The 19101-nt window shown below is 46.4% G+C and overlaps 1 protein-coding gene across 6 annotated transcripts in view; it reads right to left on the bottom strand.

Annotated features, from left to right (window-relative positions):
• Positions 1-221: 221 nt before the first annotated feature.
• Positions 222-19101, bottom strand: part of LOC112885826 (telomerase reverse transcriptase) — a 40486-nt gene continuing 21606 nt past the window's right edge. For 2 of the 6 annotated variants that reach the window (XM_025951489.1, XM_025951487.1), the window contains exons 5-12: positions 14778-15368; positions 13944-14070; positions 12706-12835; positions 11140-11239; positions 8903-9985; positions 7362-7864; positions 1239-1505; positions 222-1088 (exon numbers count right to left, since the gene is read on the bottom strand). In XM_025951489.1, the coding sequence (XP_025807274.1) occupies positions 815-1088; positions 1239-1505; positions 7362-7864; positions 8903-9985; positions 11140-11239; positions 12706-12835; positions 13944-14070; positions 14778-15368 (3075 nt within the window). In that variant the 3' untranslated portion in view covers positions 222-814. The other 4 variants (XM_025951491.1, XM_025951488.1, XR_003227280.1 and 1 more) reach the window with 4 other exon arrangements.

The following is a 19101-nucleotide window of genomic DNA, read 5'->3' as shown; positions in this document are numbered from 1 at the left end:
GAGACAAACCTGGGAACGCATAAAGTTATGGACCGTTTTTCCTGTAAATTTACAGCATGCTTCAAAAACGAAATCAAAGTGGAAAACATTGGAGATATCAAATATAATGAATATTAATGATATGATTTTATGCTAATATTGGGGGATATGGGGCCAATCTAGTGTGCACAAATAGAGCATCAAGGAGTCCCCTATGCCTTTGCTTGAGTAAGTCCAGAACATAGGATATTTTCTCAATTGAGATCAACATTCCCTTTTTGGGGCACAAGTGCTATTGTCCAGCACGGTCCAATGGCTAAGAGAACTTCCGCATAATCTGGTCAATCTTAGCAGGAGTGCTACTGTCCAGCAGGGTCCTATGGCTAAGAGAACTTCCGCAAAACAGGAGAAGGTTGTAGCAGCTATGGAACCAAAAAAAAAAGGTTGAGAAGCAAGCTGAACAACAAAGGGGGAAAAAATTCAATGGAATTCAGCCTGCACCTGAAGCGTGTTTGGAGGCCTAAACAAGTAAAGATACATGCTTTTGAACCACAAGGGGCCACTAACTGCGATTCCAGCATCATCCATGTCACCTACGGCTCCCTCAATATCTCCTTCAGTGATGCCACCTACACCTACACCTAAGGATGAAGAATTGGACTTTGCTCCACGCCATGAACATACATTACAAAACAGAGTGAGTAGCAAATAAAAAAACCACAATCATGATTGGCGCCACACATCTGTCAACTGTGGCCACAAGTGCAGTTTATCCACTGAAAATTATGTCCAAAAAAACAGTAGCTTCGGCAATCTTCTAGCCCTCAGTTTCCTTCTAAAATTTAAATTTCCAAAACATCGATGAGTGAAAGTCCTCCACAGCATAGCGCAAACCATCATTGTCACGGTCTAGATGGTCATATCTCCCAATTTCTTTTCTCAACAATGCCAACAAATCCTTGTAACGTGATTGCTTTTTCTGAAGCACTCGAAGGTATGCTGATAGGCCAAGCCACATGGTTTCTTTTCGCCTAAGCTTCAGAACTGGGCGCACATTGTATTGTAGCTCCACATCTTGGATCCGCCTAATGATGAGACTGTGCATGTATCTGCTTAACCAAACAATTGAAAAAAATCACTAGGAAAGACACTTAACAATTTACAATACATTTGATACTGAAACTTTATTAATTTACAGTTAATAAATTATAAAACCTGGCACATTAATATTTACTATAGGTGTCAAGATTATTTGGTACCTGAAAGTTCTCTTAATTATATAGAGTTGCTCCAGTTTGCTAATATTGACATCAGCCATGCTCCGAAGATAACAATGAAACTTCATTGCGCATAACAGGAAAGCTTGATATATGTTCAGTCTTACTGTGCCCGGTGAGTTGATCATGGAGTCATAGAAAATAGGGTGACACTTTGGACGCATGTAGTGACATAGCTTGCGCTGAAGGTATTTTGTTGAAGACTGCATGTTAACAGTGATGGTGGAGGAAATAAGGATGTCCAGATACCTGTTTTAAAATGCTTTCCATTACTTCAACACAGTTTGATTGATAAAAATTAGGTTCTGATACTTTGTCAAAGAGAACAAAATGCCTGACAAGAAAGGAAAAATAAATATGCTCTAATGGAAAGAACCAAGTCTTTCGTTACAAAGGCAAGGTTAAGAGAAATGACCATCAACTTGTTGACGTTGGTTGGACTGCACAGATCTACTGTACGGTTTCCAAAATACTTTGGGGAAAACACTGCCCCAATTTAGATAAATACGTGATGTTTTATGATTTGAGCAGACAAACTTTCTGAGCACTAACTGCTAGTATTTGCAATATATTACGATTAATATGTGAAAATATTGCCAACAGAATTCTTTTCTTGACTTCTTTAATGCAATTCTGCTGCGTGTTCGAGAAAAAGAAAAACGAATTTTTTTCTTGCACACAAGTTTCAATATACAATATGTGTATAATGAGCAATATCCTGTCCTGTCCAAAGATATTATGAAAACCATATTGGAGTGTGTCAAGGGCGTCGCACCCTCGGATAGCCGGACCTCGACTACGCGGTTCGTAGTCGCGACCCGTCTTCTCCGGCGAGGTTATACCCCTCAGCCGCAGGCTTTGTTTGGAGAATAGAGAGAAGAGATTAGATGGAAATAACTTGCTTAATCCCACGCAATGTCTGTTACATGAATATATAGCCAGCGGCCTCAACCAACCGGAGCAACAAGCTCCACTAATTTAGGAACTAATAATAGAAGGCTATCCCTATTTCCTATTTTGGCCACTGCAGATGATCGCGCCCAGCGCGTCCTCGTGCGCGGCCATCGCGCGTTCCTCGTTGCGGCGCACGTCACGGGCCCGGCGGCGCCTGGAGTACGTGCGCCCGACCATGACATCTCTCCCCCCGTCCAGGACCAGCTCGTCCTCGAGCTGGAAATCCGGGTACTTGGCGCGGAACGGCTCGACGTCCTCCCAGGTCGCGGAAGCTGCCGACTCGCCCTTCCACTGCACAAGAACCTGGTGCACCCCGCGGGCCAAGCGGAAACGCACAGCGCGTTCGGGCTTAGGAGCAACCGCGCCATGATGCAAGGGCGGCAGAGGCGGTGGATCAGACGGGGGTGTCCCTTGGAACTTCTTGAGCAGCCCCACGTGAAACACGTCGTGGATGCGGGCGCGGGGCAGCAAGGCAAGGCGGACAGCGACTTCATTGATGAGCTTGGTGACGCGGTACGGCCCAAAGAAACGAGGCTTGAGCTTGCCAGTGACAGCCTAGGGAAGCGAAGCAGCCGCGCGCTGTCGAAGGCGAAGGAGCGCCCAGTCTCCCACCTGGTACGCGACGTGGCGGTGCGCCTTGTCGTAGTGCAGCTTCTGCGTCGCTTGAGCTTGGTCCAGCCGGTAGCGGATGTCAGCCAGGAACTCCGCGCGCTCCTCCATGCTCTTGGCGACCGCAGCCACCGTTGTGTCCCTCGGCTCATACGATCGGATGGACGGCGGATCGTGCCCGTAGATGACGCGGAAAGGCGTGTCCCGCAGCGACGTCTGGTAGGCGGTGTTGAAAAGGAACTCCCCCCATGGGAGCTAGCGTAGCCACTGGCGTGGCCTGTCCCCGGTGAGGCACCGCAAGTACATGATGATGACGCGGTTGGCCGCCTCTGATTGCCCATCCGACTGGGGGTGGAATGCCGACGTCATGTGCAGCTTGGTGCCCATTAGGCGCATGAGCTCGCGCCAGAACGTCGACATGAAGACCGGGTCCCTGTCCGACACCATGGACTGAGGTATGCCGTGTAGTGGAACGATGTCGGTGAAGAAGGCTTGAGCGACAGACTCGGTGGAGTACGGGTGCGCCAGTGGTATGAAATGGCAATACTTGCTGAACCTGTCCACCACAGTTAGTATAACAGACTTGCCACGGACGCGGGGAAGCGCTTCCACGAAGTCGAGGACGATATCAGTCCAAACGCCCTGAGGCACCGAGAGAGGGAGTAGGAGGCCAGCCGGATGCAAGTGCTCGGACTTGTATCGCTGACAGACGGCACACGTGCGCACCAAGTCCTGCACGAGCTGCTTCATGTTAGGAAAATGGAAGTCGCGCCGCAAACGGTGCAGCGTGCGCTGAACCCCTTCGTGGCTGTCCTCGTGCACGGCCACCATGAGCTCCTGGACCAAGGGAGAGGCCGGTAGAATGTAGAGCCGCCCGACGAACTGGACCATGCCGTCCACGACCGGACAGGGCGCCTAGCGTGCGTCGGTGTCGATGTCCCTACGCAGGGCGACGAGGGCCAGGTCGGAGAGCTAAGCTTGGCGGAGACGGTCAATGAAGTCGAAGAACGGTGCTGAGAGTGCGAGGAGCTCCCCCCCCCCTCTGTGTCACGCCGGGACAGCGCGTCGGCCACGGCGTTCGTCGCACCTAGCTTGTATTCGACGGAGAAGTCGAAGCCTAGCAGCTTCCCCACCCAGTGGTGTTGCGGGATGGTGGCTAAGCGCTGGTCCAGCAGGTACTTCAAGCTGTAATGGTCCGTCTTGACGAGGAAGCGGCGACCCCAAAGGTACGGCCTCTAGTGGCGGACAGCCTGGACCAAGCCGATGAGCTCGCGCTCTTACGTAGCGAGGGCGCGGTGGTGGGGTGCCACAGGTCGGCTGAAGAAGGCGATCGGGTGCCCGTATTGAATGAGCACCGCCCCCAAACCCATGGGACGAGGCGTCACACTCGACGACGAAGATCTTGGTGAAGTCCGGCATGGCTAGGACGGGAGCCGTGGTGACCGCGGCCTTGAGCGCGGCAAAGGCCGCGGCTGCCTCCTCACCCCAGGAGAAGCCATCCTTCTTAAGAAGAATGGTCAGCGGTGCCGCGATGGAGCCGTAGTTGTGGACGAACTTGAGGTAGTAGCCCGCCAAGCCAAGGAACCTGCGCACCGCCCGCGCCGAGCGAGGTACCGGCCAGTCGTGAATGGCCTGCACCTTTGCCGGGTCCATGGCGACGCCTGCCTTCGAGATAATGTGGCCGAGGTAGGCGACGGAGGAGACCCCGAATGCACACTTGGAGCGCTTGACAAAGAGGATGTGCCGGTGAAGCTTGGTGAAGACCGCGCAGAGATGACGAAGATGATCCGCCCAAGACTTGTTGTATATCAATATATCGTCAAAGAAAATAAGCACAAAGCGACGAAGGAAAGGGCGGAGTACATCGTTCATTAGCGCCTGGAAAGTTGCCGGGGCGTTGCACAGGCCGAACGGCATGACCAAGAACTCGTACAGGCCGTCGTGGGTACGGAACGCCGTCTTGTGGATGTCCTCCGTCCTCATGCGCACTTGATGGTACCCGGAGCGCAAGTCGAGCTTGGTGAAGAACTTGGCGCCGTGGAGTTCATCCAGCAGCTCATCGACGACCGAGATCGGAAATGCGTCCTTGACCGTGAGCGCGTTCAACGCGCGGTAGTCGACATAGAACCGCCACGAACCATCCGGCTTCTTGACGAGGACCGGGGAGGAGAACGCGAAGTCGCTGCGGCGGACAAACAATGCCCTGCTCAATCATGGCGGCGCATTGTCGCTCAAGTTCGTCCTTGTGCACCGTAGGGTACCTGTACGGCCGCACAGCCACCGGAGGGGCATCGGGCTTGAGGATGATGCGGTAGCCACGGGCGCGCGCCGGGGGCAAGCCGGTCGGCTCGGCGAATACGTCGGTGAAGGAGCCGAGCAGCCCGTCGAGGAGGGAGTCGGTGGGCACGGCGGCATGTACTCCTGGAGGAGATGGTGGTGCCACGCCGCGCCAGCAGATGTCGCGGCCCTCCTGCTGGAACGCCATGGTTCGGGCTGCGAGATCCCAGACGATGGGCCCCAGGGTGGCCATCCAGTGCGTGCCGAGAACCACGTCGTACCCAGCTAGGGGCATCACGTAGAGATCGACGCGGAATTCCATGCCGTCGATGAGGACTGGGGCCTGGTAGAGGACGCCGGGGCAAGAGACGTGCTCGCCGTTGGCCACTGTCGCCGTGAGCCGTGGGTGCGGCTGGATGTGCAAGCCCGTGCGCCGTGCGGCCGCCTCCCCGATGAAGCTGTGGGTCGACCCCATGTCAACGAGCGCGACGAAGGTAGCAGCGCCTAGGAGCACCTGGAGTTGGACCATGTTGCTGACGGCCACCCCAGCGACCGCGTGCAAGGAAAAGACCGGGGCCTCCGTGTCCGGCCCGTCGGCGGCTGCGGCGTCGGCGGCGATCTCAAAGACGTCGATGTAGAAGATCCGCCTACAGACGCGGTTGTGCCCACGCGTATATTTCTCGTTGCAGTTGAAGCACAGGCCCTGCCGGCGGCGCTCCTCCTGCTCCGGGCGCGACAGGCGCTTCACCGGCTGCCTGTCCAACGTGACTGGGTGTAGCCGCCTTGTCTGCTGGGGGCGCAGGGAGGGCGAGGCGCGGTGGGGGGGGGGGCCGGCAGAAGGCCACGGGGCGCCGGTGCATACTACTCCCAGAGCTCCAGTTGGTGCGCTAGGCTCATGGCCGCCGCTAGGGACTGCGGATTGTGGACCCGCACGTCGAGGCTGAGCAGGGGAAGGAGCCCGCCGATGAACAGATGGACCTGTTGCGCCTCGTCGAGGCGCCCAGCGCAGGAGAGTAGCGCCTGGAAGCGGTCTTGATACTCCTCGACGGTGCCGGTGCGGCGACAATCGGCTAATTCGAAGAGGGGGGGCGATCGAAGAGGAGGACCGTAGCGCAGATTGATCAGCTCTTTGAATCGGCGCCACGACGGATTACCTTCGTCCGTTTGGACCTGGATGTACCACAGCTGCGCCCCGTCCTCCAGATTATAGGAGGCCATCCAGACCTTCTCTTCCTCCATGATCCGCTGCCGGTGAAAATACGATTCACAGCGGTTGATGAAGATCAATGGATCAGACTTGCCGTCGTAGCGGGGGAAATCCATCTTCTGGAACCGTGGGGGCCGATCGTTGAAGTGCCAACCATCGTTGCCCCCGCCGGTGTCCGACGAAGAGGAGGACTTCTCCTTCTGCAGCGCAGCCACGGTCGTCTGCAGGTTCATCACAGTCGTGGTCAGGGACTCGATCATCTTGGCCAGATCAGCAGTGGTCGGCTCCGACATGGCTGAAGTAACCGAGGCGGCGGCTAATGGTGGTGATGGAGGTGGGCTGGGCAAGGACGCAGAGGCGATGGTGGGTTGCGGTGGGGGCGCGGAAGACGACAAGGAACGCCTGGAACCGGATACCAGGTTGTCAAGGGCGTCGAACCCTCGGATAGCCGGACCTCGACTACGCAGTTCATAGTCGCGACCCGTCTTCTCCGGCGAGGTTATACCCCTCAGCCGCAGGCTTTGTTTGGAGAATAGAGAGAAGAGATTAGATGGAAATAACTTGCTTAATCCCACGCAATGTCTGTTACATGAATATATAGCCAGTGGCCTCAACCAACCGGAGCAACAAGCTCCACTAATTTAGGAACTAATAATAGAAGGCTATCCCTATTTCCTATTTTGGCCACTGCAGATGATCGCACCCAGCGTGTCCTAGTGCGCGGCCATTGCGCGCTCCGCGCGTTCCTCGTTGCGGCGCACGTCACGGGCCCGGCGGCGCCTGGAGTACGTGCGCCCGACCATGACAGAGTGGTTGTTCACAAACTAAAAACAAAATTCACAAATAGAAGAATTCCAAGATTTCAACAGAAATATGGCAAAAACCAGTCTAATTTAAGCTTAGATTGGTTTTCACATGGATTAGAGAAAACAGCTAGTAATTGTACTCAATTCATGATGTATATTGACAGAAAATGGAAGGACTAGTGATGTTCATCTCCATATCATATTATTAATGAATTGAATTCACCAACTAAAATCAGAAACTGATAGGCGTACCTTGTATAATCAGCTTGAATTTCCAGAGTTTCACAATTTATAAGCAAACCACTCCATGGTATGAAAGAGAATCCATCACCCCCCCTGTAGATCCTATTACAGCAATTCTCACTATTTGGAAGTTCAAAGTTGAAACCATATTTGCTCTCGTTCATGTAGCAATTGTAGTAGACAAAGCCTCTTCTCATCCTATTGAAAAAATTTAGAGCATGCTCCTTGGAGAACGATATGAATATAAAATCATCAATAAACCTCATCAATAAACTTTTAGGTGCTGAAACATCCTCATCTGAATTAACATTGCAATCATGAAGAAATTTTAATAGCACAGAATTTTCAAGGTGACCATAGTACAGGGAACAAAGGTTGGGAGATAGCTTGCTTCCTTGTGCAATGCCTACTTGCTGTGAGTATAAGTTTTTCCCAATCTTAAAAATATTGCACTTCACTTGCTCAGAAAGAAGATGCTGAATCTCTTTCTTCCGTATGCTGCTAATTTTCCCCTGATTTTCAGAAAAAGAAAAGGTTCTTTGACATAATGCTGATTGATAGTTGATCATAGGACATGACATTAATTAGTTAGCAAAATTTTCAAGGAAAGATACAGCTATAGTATGAAAGGGTAGGCTTGTTATGTGGTCAACTTGTACTAGAGTCATCCTGGTACCTTTTTACTAAGAAGCATAGGAAAAATTCCCTTGGCACCTCCTACATTGTCAGTGATTTTATTAGGATTATTTGAGGCCAGCCGAAATTAATGTAAAGCGGTAAAATCTTCTTTTTGCCATAGCTGGGTGCACAACACTAGAATCCTCAATGGCCCAATGGTTCTGGAGTTGTTTCCCGAGTCTAGCAATGTGAAACCTACTTTAGCAAGCAGAAAGTTAGAACGACTTTACTCGCCAGATAGATTGCATGTTTACATGGCATGACTATTGACTATCCAAGTTAAGAATCTATTTTGGTTTGCAACGTGTGTCATCTCAGGCTGTGTATTAACTTACTGAACCTTACATACTGTAGATTGTCAAAATCTAACAGGAAGATGCTCTGCATATGGCAACAGATGAACCAGTCATGTCTACATGAACAAAATTAATTAATGCAAACAAACATGTTTTACATAAAGGCCTTCTATAATTTGTAGGAAATTGTTCACTCATCTACCTGAGACTGATTCAAACCTAGAAAAACTCAACAAACTCAATAGTAAAAAAAAAAAAAACGCTTGACACAATCAAAGAGACTATGTTGCAATTAGCCCATCACTAAGCTATACAAGGGCCCAAAAAAATTATCATGTTCTCCCTTTCACTTCTAATACTTTGTGCTTCTTTGGTGATGGTGACCTCCATTATTTCTGGAATTTTTCACGGATAAGAATAAATAGCAAGGCCATGAATTTCAGTTTCATTTTGGCAGTTTCCAACAACAAACATTTGAATAAAACTTTACTAATAGCTATATGTAACCAATAACAATCATGTTCCCTAGTTATTCAACCCCTGTAAAGAAATTTGAAATGAGTTATAATATAGTACCTGGTCAACTAAAATACCACCGTTTGATGATAACTGAATCGAGAAATCACAGACATCGTTACTGTTGCTGATAGAGACATTTGAATCAAAGCGGTAGATGGCATTCTTAGACCTGTTGCAAACTACTTTTGTACATTTCCTCAGAACATAGTTATCACATTTCAGTACATCATCCACAACTTTCAGTACCATATCATGACTAACACAATCGAATGCCTTCGATACATCAGCAACAACAACATATATCTTGAGTTTTTCCTTCAAGTGACTTCTGACTGAAGAAATAAAATGGTAGAGATTTCGATGTACATTATTGTAGTCAAAAACAGAAGAACCAAACATCTCAGGATTTTCATCCCTCACTTTTTTAATAATCAGGTGACACTTATTAAGGAGTCCATCCTTTGATTGAGCTTTGAGATTTACTAATGGTCTCATATCTTTTGCTTTTGGTACAAACCTCACTCTTGAAGGACAGCATAACTGCCTTATTGCTTTCCTGGAAGTACCATGCAGAACCTTGAGGTTTTGTCTGTTTAGGGAAGCAACAGCACTGCTTGTTAAGTCTCTCCAAACTGTCTTTAAGTAATAGAAAGCATCATATCGCCTTGATTCCCTTTCTGTAACATAAAAGTATGCCCGGATTAATGGTATCACAATATCAGAAAAAATCCAACTGATCCAACGATGTAGAAGATTCTGACGTTTCTGCTCCTCTGATCCATTTGATAACCCAATTTCTTTCTCCATTAGAGTAGAACAAAAGCAATCAGATAATCTAATATTTGATATCCAAGAATAATGTGATACTTTCAGCTCCCCAATACAATCGCTCAAGTGAAAGGTTTCAAACCTACGCAACTTTATGAACTTCCAGATGTTTATCCTTAACAATCTCTTGCTGTAAGAGTTCCCAAGCAGCGGCTCTGGTATAATTCGTGTCAACACAGCCCAGACAAAGGAAACTACTTGCTGATGTGTACTATAAGCCTCCAATTGAACATAAGATTGATCATGATATACTGATTTTCCTCCAAATGAATATTGTGCCTTGCTATGATTCTTGGGACCATTAGGTGCAACCTGTTAAGAAGATAACTTCAATTATTTTGTTTGCCATTATACATTCTATCATTTTGAGCAACCTATAGTCATATTGTCAAATGCTATAGCCACTCAAGGCAGAACACTGCACGCACTAGGTTCAACAATTTGCTTTGGTTTGTTAAGCAAACATTACAGTAGAACTAATATCTAATGCTATAGCAACCAACATGTTCTTTCTTATTTGTACCTGACGGCCTTGATACTCTAGGAGTCAAAATTTACAAATAGTGTGATATACTTATTTTCTCAACATTAAGCGATATTTCCCCATGCCACAACTTTGAATAAGTCAGCTATCACAGTATTTTAAATCTGAATACCGTGCATTGATTCGAAACCAGAGAAGTAACCAAATCTGAATACTTAGAAATGTCAAGACCAAGAAAATTTGGTCTAGGATAGGTCGGTGTGGTCTCGGTCATGACCAAACTACCACCGTAGGATTACACAATCAAAATACAAAAAAGAGAGGAAAAAAGAAAAAAACACATGCTCGCTAGGGGGTTACTCTACCGCCCTTCTGACGCGTCCTCTAACCACTCCGCCACCCAACCGAGGCCGCCGATTGAACAGAGCCGCCAGGATCCATCGTCGGCCTCTCCATGGAGCTGTTGGGATCCACCGCTTGGGAAGCCACTAGGATCCATCGCTACATGGAGCCTCCAGGATACATTGCTTGGTTGCACAGATCCAAACTAGAAATGAGGAGGCGTGGGAGGCAGGAGGGAGACGCCATGGGAGGGAGGACCGAAGGAGGCTCGGCAGCGTGGGTGCACCACCGCTGGCCTGCTATGGAAGGTGCGCAACTGCCACTGCTCGAAGGAGAGGGGAGGTCCGTTATTGCCAGATGAATCTGAGGGAGGGAAAAGCAGCTGCCAGCTGGATCAGAGGGAAGTGAGGTGCCCTGCAGATCGGGTCTGAGAGGAGGCGCCACCACTGACCGGATAATGGGAAGGGGAGGGCTGTGCCGGGTAGGGTTTGAGAAAGAAGGCGGAATGGGAGGATGGGTAGGAAGAGTGGGAGGCTGACACCAAAAACAAAATGTAAAGACAAAATAACAATAAACTGCTCTGCTGGGTGCTTCTTACATTATTGAAAACAGTTAAATAGGTCCATCTGTTCATATGTACCTTAGAATTGACAGAACAATGCTTCAGAAGTAGTTTCTTATACTGGCAGCGTTTAGAATTCCTGATGAGCTTATTCATTAGTTTAGGTAGCCAAAGATGCCTAACAACAAAAACCATTAGCAATTTACAGCAACAAAGTCAATTAGCAAAAATACTAGACTCAAGGAACCATCAAGAGAGAAAGAGAGATGAGCAAACATGGATATGTAGCATGTAAACATGAATAGTTTCTAGTAGTTACGTAAAGTTAGAACGTCCCACCTAGCCAACCCGACCATAAAACCCAGGTGTTATAGTGGGAGGGGTGGGGGCCTTTATCCTTGGTCCAACATTCCCCCTACGGCGTGCGAGCCCGGCGTAGCCCGCAGCAGGTTGCCCGGCGTAGCCCGCAGCAGGTCTCAGCACACGAGAGACGCAGGGGAAATCGCGCAGCGGAAATGCGTGGCCGGGAGGGATCGAACCCAGGACCTCGGCTCTGGTACCAAGTTAGAACGTCCCACCTAGCCAACCCGACCATAAAACCCAGGTGTTATAGTGGGAGGGGTGGGGGCCTTTATCCTTGGTCCAACACGTAATAGAAAAACTTGAAGCTGAAAATATAAATAGAAAAAAAAACTGTTGAATTATGAACATTTGCAACCAATGGCTGTAATAAATAAAAAAACTCGGCCTACGGGGGGAAGAAACCCCCGAGCATTGAATAAGAGAAGACCTCTCACGCAGGCCGAGAAAACCCCCGAACCCCTGCCCCACCCTTACACGGGGGTGCCGTTACCCGTGTGAGTGCGGGCTGGGACCTTCCTTTCGTGCTTTGGCGTGGCAGCAGGCGAGGGGATTTTCTTAACCCCAGCCTGAAATTCGCTCCCACCGGGAGTCGAACCCAGGACCTGAGAAGTGCTACTAAGGCCGCCTAACCAATCCAGCTAGGCACCCGTTTGCAATGGCTGTAATCAACATCTAAAGCAGTGGCAGCTATGTGACCCGGGCTGCCTGGGCTGCAGCCCTTGTTCTAGATCAAAATCTCCATGGTAGCTAACTTAAAACATTGCAGAAATGTTAGACCCAAAGATGAGTTGCAACATGTTTTAACTAGCTCAGCTTCGGGTCTAGTCCATTCCTGGGCCCGCCCCTGATCTAAAGTGAGATGCTTTAATCACCAGGTAGTATGCCACACATAATGCCACTATATTTGGATCTGTATGATCAACAAAAAATGTATTGCCTTGAATGCATAAAAAATACAGAAAGGGACTATAGCAAACAAAATGATGAAACATGCATCAGCTTGCAACAATCATCTGTTTTCATGATCTGTATCAGTACTCAACCTACACTATGTATCCATAGAGCTGCATACGGTGATTAGTGTAATCCGCTATGGACCTATGTACCTTCATGTGCCTTTGCCAATCACATGGAATGGATATGTTTTGATGAATGGAATTTTTTGGTTAATGATGAAATCAAGTTCTTCACATTCAGTCTAAAGCATGTAAACCCAAGTTATGTGAAATTTTAAAAAGCTGCTTCACCTAGCAATACAATTTAGTTAAATACTTGACTCACAAGCAATTAGAATTTGTTGCAGTAGACCCATGGCAGTCACATCTCATGAACTTTGCACAGCATCCCTTGATTCCAAATATATGTCTTATAAGAGATAACGCATCTGGTCTTTTCTTTTTATTTAATATGTCTAACAGCATTAAGAAAAATTCAGATACCATACTGTATGGAAAATTATAAACGAAACGATTGCCAAACAAAATTAATGGTGGAAGCAGAAAAAAATATCATGGTAACATGATTAGTGCTTATATGCTCCTAAAGCTATTGACAAAACCAAAATCTGTGTTGCTAGCATCGGTGAATTGGGTGGACCCAAATCACACCCTTTACTCACTTTAAGATTGAGTAAATTTATGAAAATTATACTTGTGTGATCAAAATTATCACAAAACTATACTTTTTTGGACCGATATGACAAGACTAACGATGCGGAAAGCCGAAAAGTGTATACTTATGATAATATGCGTAGAGTGTGTGGTTTTGAGAAACAGGATCCAAAAGGTGTAGTTATATGATGATTTTGACCATATGAGTGTAGTTACATAAAATTTACTCTTTCAATCCATCAGTTGGATGAACCTTTTTTAGGTGGAAAAGCCATTCTAGATATTAAATGGAAAAGCAATTCCAAGCTACACTTTTTGTTGAGTTATGTTTCCGTACAACAGTCATAAACTATGTTTAGTCAAAGTTATTGTTATGTGGTCACAAAAATCTAGTTTATGAATGGCATAACTCTGTACAATGCAATAGCTGTAATGAATGTGTAACACCCTACATCCAAAATCTGCTTACAGCCCAATCCACCTTCCGGGCGAACCTGCGTATGCATAGCAGCTTGCTTACACTTTCGTCCTCATATCATGTAAAAGGGTTAACTCGGAGATACTATGTTTCGAGTGAAAAGGAGTATAAGCTGACCCTCACCCACCTAAACTTCCAAGCTGGTATTAAACCACTATACACCTATACAACCTGGGCCACATCACACATGGGCCAACACCCAACAATACGACTACTAATGGGCTGCTAAAGGGCTAAGTGTTACAGAATGTTACCTGGAAAGCCGTGAAACCATATCACAATTCTCCTTCCCTAATGCTGCAGCATCCCAGCCATTTTGTAGAAGTAGCATGGATTTTTGCATTTAAAGCTATTCAGATGATTGCCTTCAAAGAGACACTAACAACACAGACTAGAAGTGTAAGCCAGTACAGAAAACAGCAAAAGGATACGGTTGCCATGGAAGGTGTTATAGGAAGTCCCTCTGTTATAGAAGACAGCATGTCTTGATATCAAAGAATCTACTGATACACTTTCGGAAGAATTCAGCAATAAGCAATCAAAGCAGATGGGACAACTCTGCAAGTAAAAAAATATAACACAAACATTAATTCATTTTATTAAGTCATGAAATTATGAATGATATATTTGATCGCTCGCGCTCTCAGTTATCAGAATACTCAATGTAAAGACTATGCATTGAAAAATTTGATATGGAACTGCAATAGGATGTGAAAAGAATTATTTAAGGAAGTAATGTGCACATTCACTAAAAGATTGAATGGTGACTTGTTTCCAGCAGGCAAGGGCACACTGAAGAACCAAAACATTGAGCCTCATCAATTATTTATTTGTGGATTAAGAAAGATAGCCACCACCCTCTTCTGAGCAAAGTTTCTACAGAGGAACAGGAAACAAATATGTAGTGATTCCTAAAATGTGTTGCATATTCTCATGTAAAAGGTAGAAGTAAACTGATCCAACAAGGAAAAAAATAGCATAAGACATTCCCAATTTGTGGATGACTAATACTGAAAAATATTTAAACAAGACATGTTTTTGGGACCCATTTTGGACGAGCTAGTCACAACACATAGGCCTGTTTCTTCCATACTCTTGTTTTCTCTCAGATGATGGTTGAATATGCATGAAACTGTTACTTCTGATTAAAAACATAGTCATTGCTCATTTGTCTAAACATAAACCAGAAAGTTACAGAAATAATACTCAAAGGTCAAATTATTGGATGAAATAATAATTTATTACAAGATTGGGAATTTACTGACATTCATATGGAACAAATTGGGAATTCCAACTTGTGGGCATGTAGATTGGATTCTTGATGTACTGTGACCCTGGGAAGGTCTAATACCAGACATGGAACTTGGTGGCTTTTCATAGTGCAATGCGCCACGTGGCTCTTTAGTAAGTGAACTATTTACATCGCTGCTCATTGCTAAAGAACTTTTATCTACTGTCAATTGCAAAGGGTGCACTTCATCAAACACTGTAGCACACGAGTCCTTCAATAAAACATCTTGGACCATGAAATCACTGTTTATTTTACTCCACCGTGTTGACAACCTGTCCTCAGAACAAATCTGCTTCTGTTTGCTGTGGCGTTGCCAACTGTACAGCCTTTTCCTTTTCCTAGGATTCTGAGTATCTAAATTGGAACACTTTATTGATCCATTACTCAGAGAATATTCAGAACGATTGCATCCTTCACTTAAACAACTGAGCTCTGTAAATTTTGCAGTACCATAACTTCCAGAGCTTTGTAGAGTATCGAATTTGGATGTACTAATATCTGGAGAAGCGAATGCAACGTTTGAATTCTTGACACAACCAATGTCTGGGTTACTGCACAGATATAACTGAGGCCACAAATACAAGCAATCAGCTAAACGTTATAATAGCATCCCAAGGAATTGACAAGAAAAACATAGAATACACTAGAATCCTACAACAAAGTCGATGCTGTTGAGAGATAACTTGATTAGTTTATTTTGGAAGTGCTACAACATTGCTAAAATGTAGATATTGCTCAGCACCAGTTTTCACCTTGTGAACAAGGTAATTTTGTTCCAAAGCCGTAGCTAAAAATGCACATTTATAGAGCACGTGGAAAGGTCTCGTTCACCAATAATTATTACGTTATGAGCTCCTATAAATCCTTAACTCATGGAAGAAGCTCTATTCCATGAAAGCAAATCAAATGATTACAAAGGGCTCATATTCCGAGGATGAGATCTCCATTATCAATCAATGCTATAAATTAATTCCATTGACAATGCCAACTTACAGGGTACCCTGCATAATATTCCCAGCTGCAGAAGTGAAGGACAAGCAAAGCCCCGATATTATCATGGACCTTAAGTATCCAATCAATCCTTCAAAATCAAACAATATACCTCAAGGCTCAGACTATTTTCCCGCCAATGTGTAATATAGTGTACCAAGCAAAATAATGTGCTGCAACTGTGCATTCCCCATTCCAGCTATTGCAGAACAATTAAATATATGCATGTAACTGAGTATAGGCACGGTTAAGCAGATAATGAAGGTCAATTACTTCTTACAAGGCTTTGACTAAGTTGTTAAGAAACTAAAAAATTTAAACTAATTATTTTTTTATTGACAAGCTGACCCTTTTACATAAGTAGATACAATTGGCAAATTATACAACAACAACAACAACAACTTAGCCTTTTGTCCCAAGCAAGTTAGGGTAGGTTAGAGATGAAACCCACAGAAAACAAGAATAAGAAACACAAAAAGGGCACAAGCCAAAGGAAGAGTTAGGGGTTAAACAAAAAGTAACAAAGGTCACGGTTCAGGTACGTTAATTGCTAATCTCTAAGCGCTCCTATCCATAACTAATTCCTTAGCGATATTCCACTCCTTAAGGTCTCTCTTAATCGTCTCGTCCCAAGTTAGTCTAGGTCTACCTCTACCTCTCCTGACATTATCGCCCCGCTTTAAAACTCCACTACGCACCGGCGCCTTGGGAGGCCTCCGTTGTACATGTCCAAACCATCTCAACCGATGTTGAATCAACTTCTCCTCGATAGGTGCCACCCCGACCCTATCTCGAATCTCTTCGTTCCGAACTCTATCTCTTCTTGTATGCCCGCAGAACCAACGCAGCATACGCATCTCTGCTACACTCAGTTGCTGGACATGTCGCCTTTTTGTAGGCCAACATTCAGCACCGTATAGCATCGCCGGGCGAATCGCCGTCCTATAGAACTTACCTTTTAGCCTCTGTGGCACCTTCTTGTCACAGAGGACGCCAGAAGCCTGCCGCCACTTCAACCAACCGGCTGAAATTCTATGCCTAACATCTTCATCAATGTCTCCATCTTTCTGAAGCATTGACCCTAGATACCGAAAAGTATCCTTCTTGGCCACCACTTGACCTTCGAGGCTAACGTCCCCATCCTCATGCCTAGTCGGGCTAAAGTCGCACATCATATACTCGGTCTTGGTCCTACTCAGTCTGAACCCTCTCGACTCTAACGTGTGTCTCCACAACTCCAACTTCATATTAACCCCTGCCCTACTCTCGTCAACTAGCACCACATCATCAGCAAAGAGCATACACCAAGGGATATCACCCTGTATGTCCCTTGTGACCTCATCCATCACCAAAGCAAATAGATAAGGGCTCAATGCTGACCCCTTATGTAGTTCTATTTTAATTGGAAAGTCACTGGTATCGCCATCACATGTTCGAACACAAGTCATCGCATCCTTGTACATATCTTTGATGAGGGTAATATACTTAGTTGGGACTTTGTGTTTTTCCAAGGCCCACCACATGACATCTCTCGGTACTTTATCATACGTCTTCTCTAGGTCAATAAAGACCATGTGTAAGTCCTTCTTCTCCTCTCTATATCTCCCCATCAACTGTCATACTAAGAAAATCGCCTCCATGGTCGACCTCCTAGGCATGAACCCAAACTGGTTTTGGGTCACCCTTGTCAATCTTCTTAGGCGATGCTCGATAACCCTCTCCCAAAGCTTTATCGTATGGCTCATCAGCTTAATCCCCCGGTAGTTAGTACAACTTTGAACATCTCCCTTGTTCTTGAAGATCGGTACTAATATACTTCTCCTCCATTCCTTCGGCATCTTGTTTGACCGGAAAATTAGGTTAAAAAGCTTAGTTAACCATACTACCGCCCTCTCGCCCAGGCATCTCCACACCTCAATGGGGATGCCATTAGGACCCATCGCTTTACCTCCCTTCATCCTCTTCAAAGCCTCCCCGATCTCTGCCTCCTGAATCCTCCTCACAAAGCGTCTGTTGGTATCATCAGATGAGTCATCCAACTCGAAGGTAGGACCCTCATTTTCCCCATTAAACAACTTGTCGAAGTATTCTCGCCATCTGTCCTTGATCTCCCCATCCTTCACCAGAAGTCGATCTGTCCCATCCTTGATGCATTTGATTTGGTTTATGTCCCTTATCTTCCTCTCACGGATCCTAGCGATCCTATAAATATCCTTCTCTCCTTCCTTCGTACCTAGCCGTTGATAAAGGTCATCAAAAGTCTGACCTTTCGCTACACTTACAGCTCACTTTGCAAACCTCTTCGCTAATCTATAGCCCTCGATGTTGGTTGCGCTCTTGTCGAGGTGAAGGCGTTTGAAACACTCCTTCTTTTCCTTAATAGCCTTTTGCACCTCGTCATTCCACCACCAAGTCTCTTTCACTTCCTGCTTGCCTCCCCTACTCACACCAAACACTTCTGAGGCCACCGTCCGAACACATGTCGCCATCTTTAGCCACATATCATCTACATCTGCTCCTTCTTCCCAAGGCCCCTCGCCTAGCATCCTCTCCTTAAACGTTTGTGCCTCTTCCCCTCTAAGCTTCCACCACTTCGTTCTCGCAATCTTGGCACGTTTGTCCCGGTGGGCACGTACTTGAAAACGAAAAACCGCCACCACAAGCTTGTGTTGGAGGACAACACACTCCCCAGATATCACCTTACAATCTAAGCATGCACGTCTATCCTCTCTCCTAGCAAGGATAAAGTCGATTTGGCTCGAGTATTGTCCACTATGGAAGGTCACTAGATGGGACTCCCTCTTTCTGAAGAGAGTATTCGCTAACAGCAGGTCGTAGGCCACCGCAAAATTCAAAACATCCTCCCCCCCTCGTTCCTACTACCATACCCGAAACCCCCATGTACTCGCTCATATCCTACATTAGTCGCTCCCACATGGCCATTGAGGTCTCCTCCTATGAAGAGCTTCTTACTGATAGGCACAGTACTAACCATGCTATCAAGGTCTTCCCAAAACTGACTCTTGAAGCTCTCACTAAGACCTATCTAAAGGGCATAGACACTGATCACATTCAGAACCAAATCTCCAATGACCAACCGCACTAGGATAATCCGGTCGCCTTGCCTCCTAACATCTACAACTCCATCCTTAAGACTCTTATCGATCAAGATGCCTACACCATTCCTACCCGAAGTTGTCCCCGTGTACCAAAGCTTGAAGCCAGAACCCTCCACCTCCTTCGCCTTCTGGCCCTTCCATTTAGTCTCCTGCACGCATAGAATATTTACACGCCTCCTAATTGCTACA

The sequence above is a fragment of the Panicum hallii genome, chromosome 3, assembly GCF_002211085.1.
Source record: "Panicum hallii strain FIL2 chromosome 3, PHallii_v3.1, whole genome shotgun sequence".
NCBI classification, from domain to species: Eukaryota; Viridiplantae; Streptophyta; class Magnoliopsida; order Poales; family Poaceae; genus Panicum; species Panicum hallii.
The sequence above is the reverse complement of the archived record's forward strand: the minus strand, read 5'-3'. Positions and strand labels throughout refer to the sequence as shown.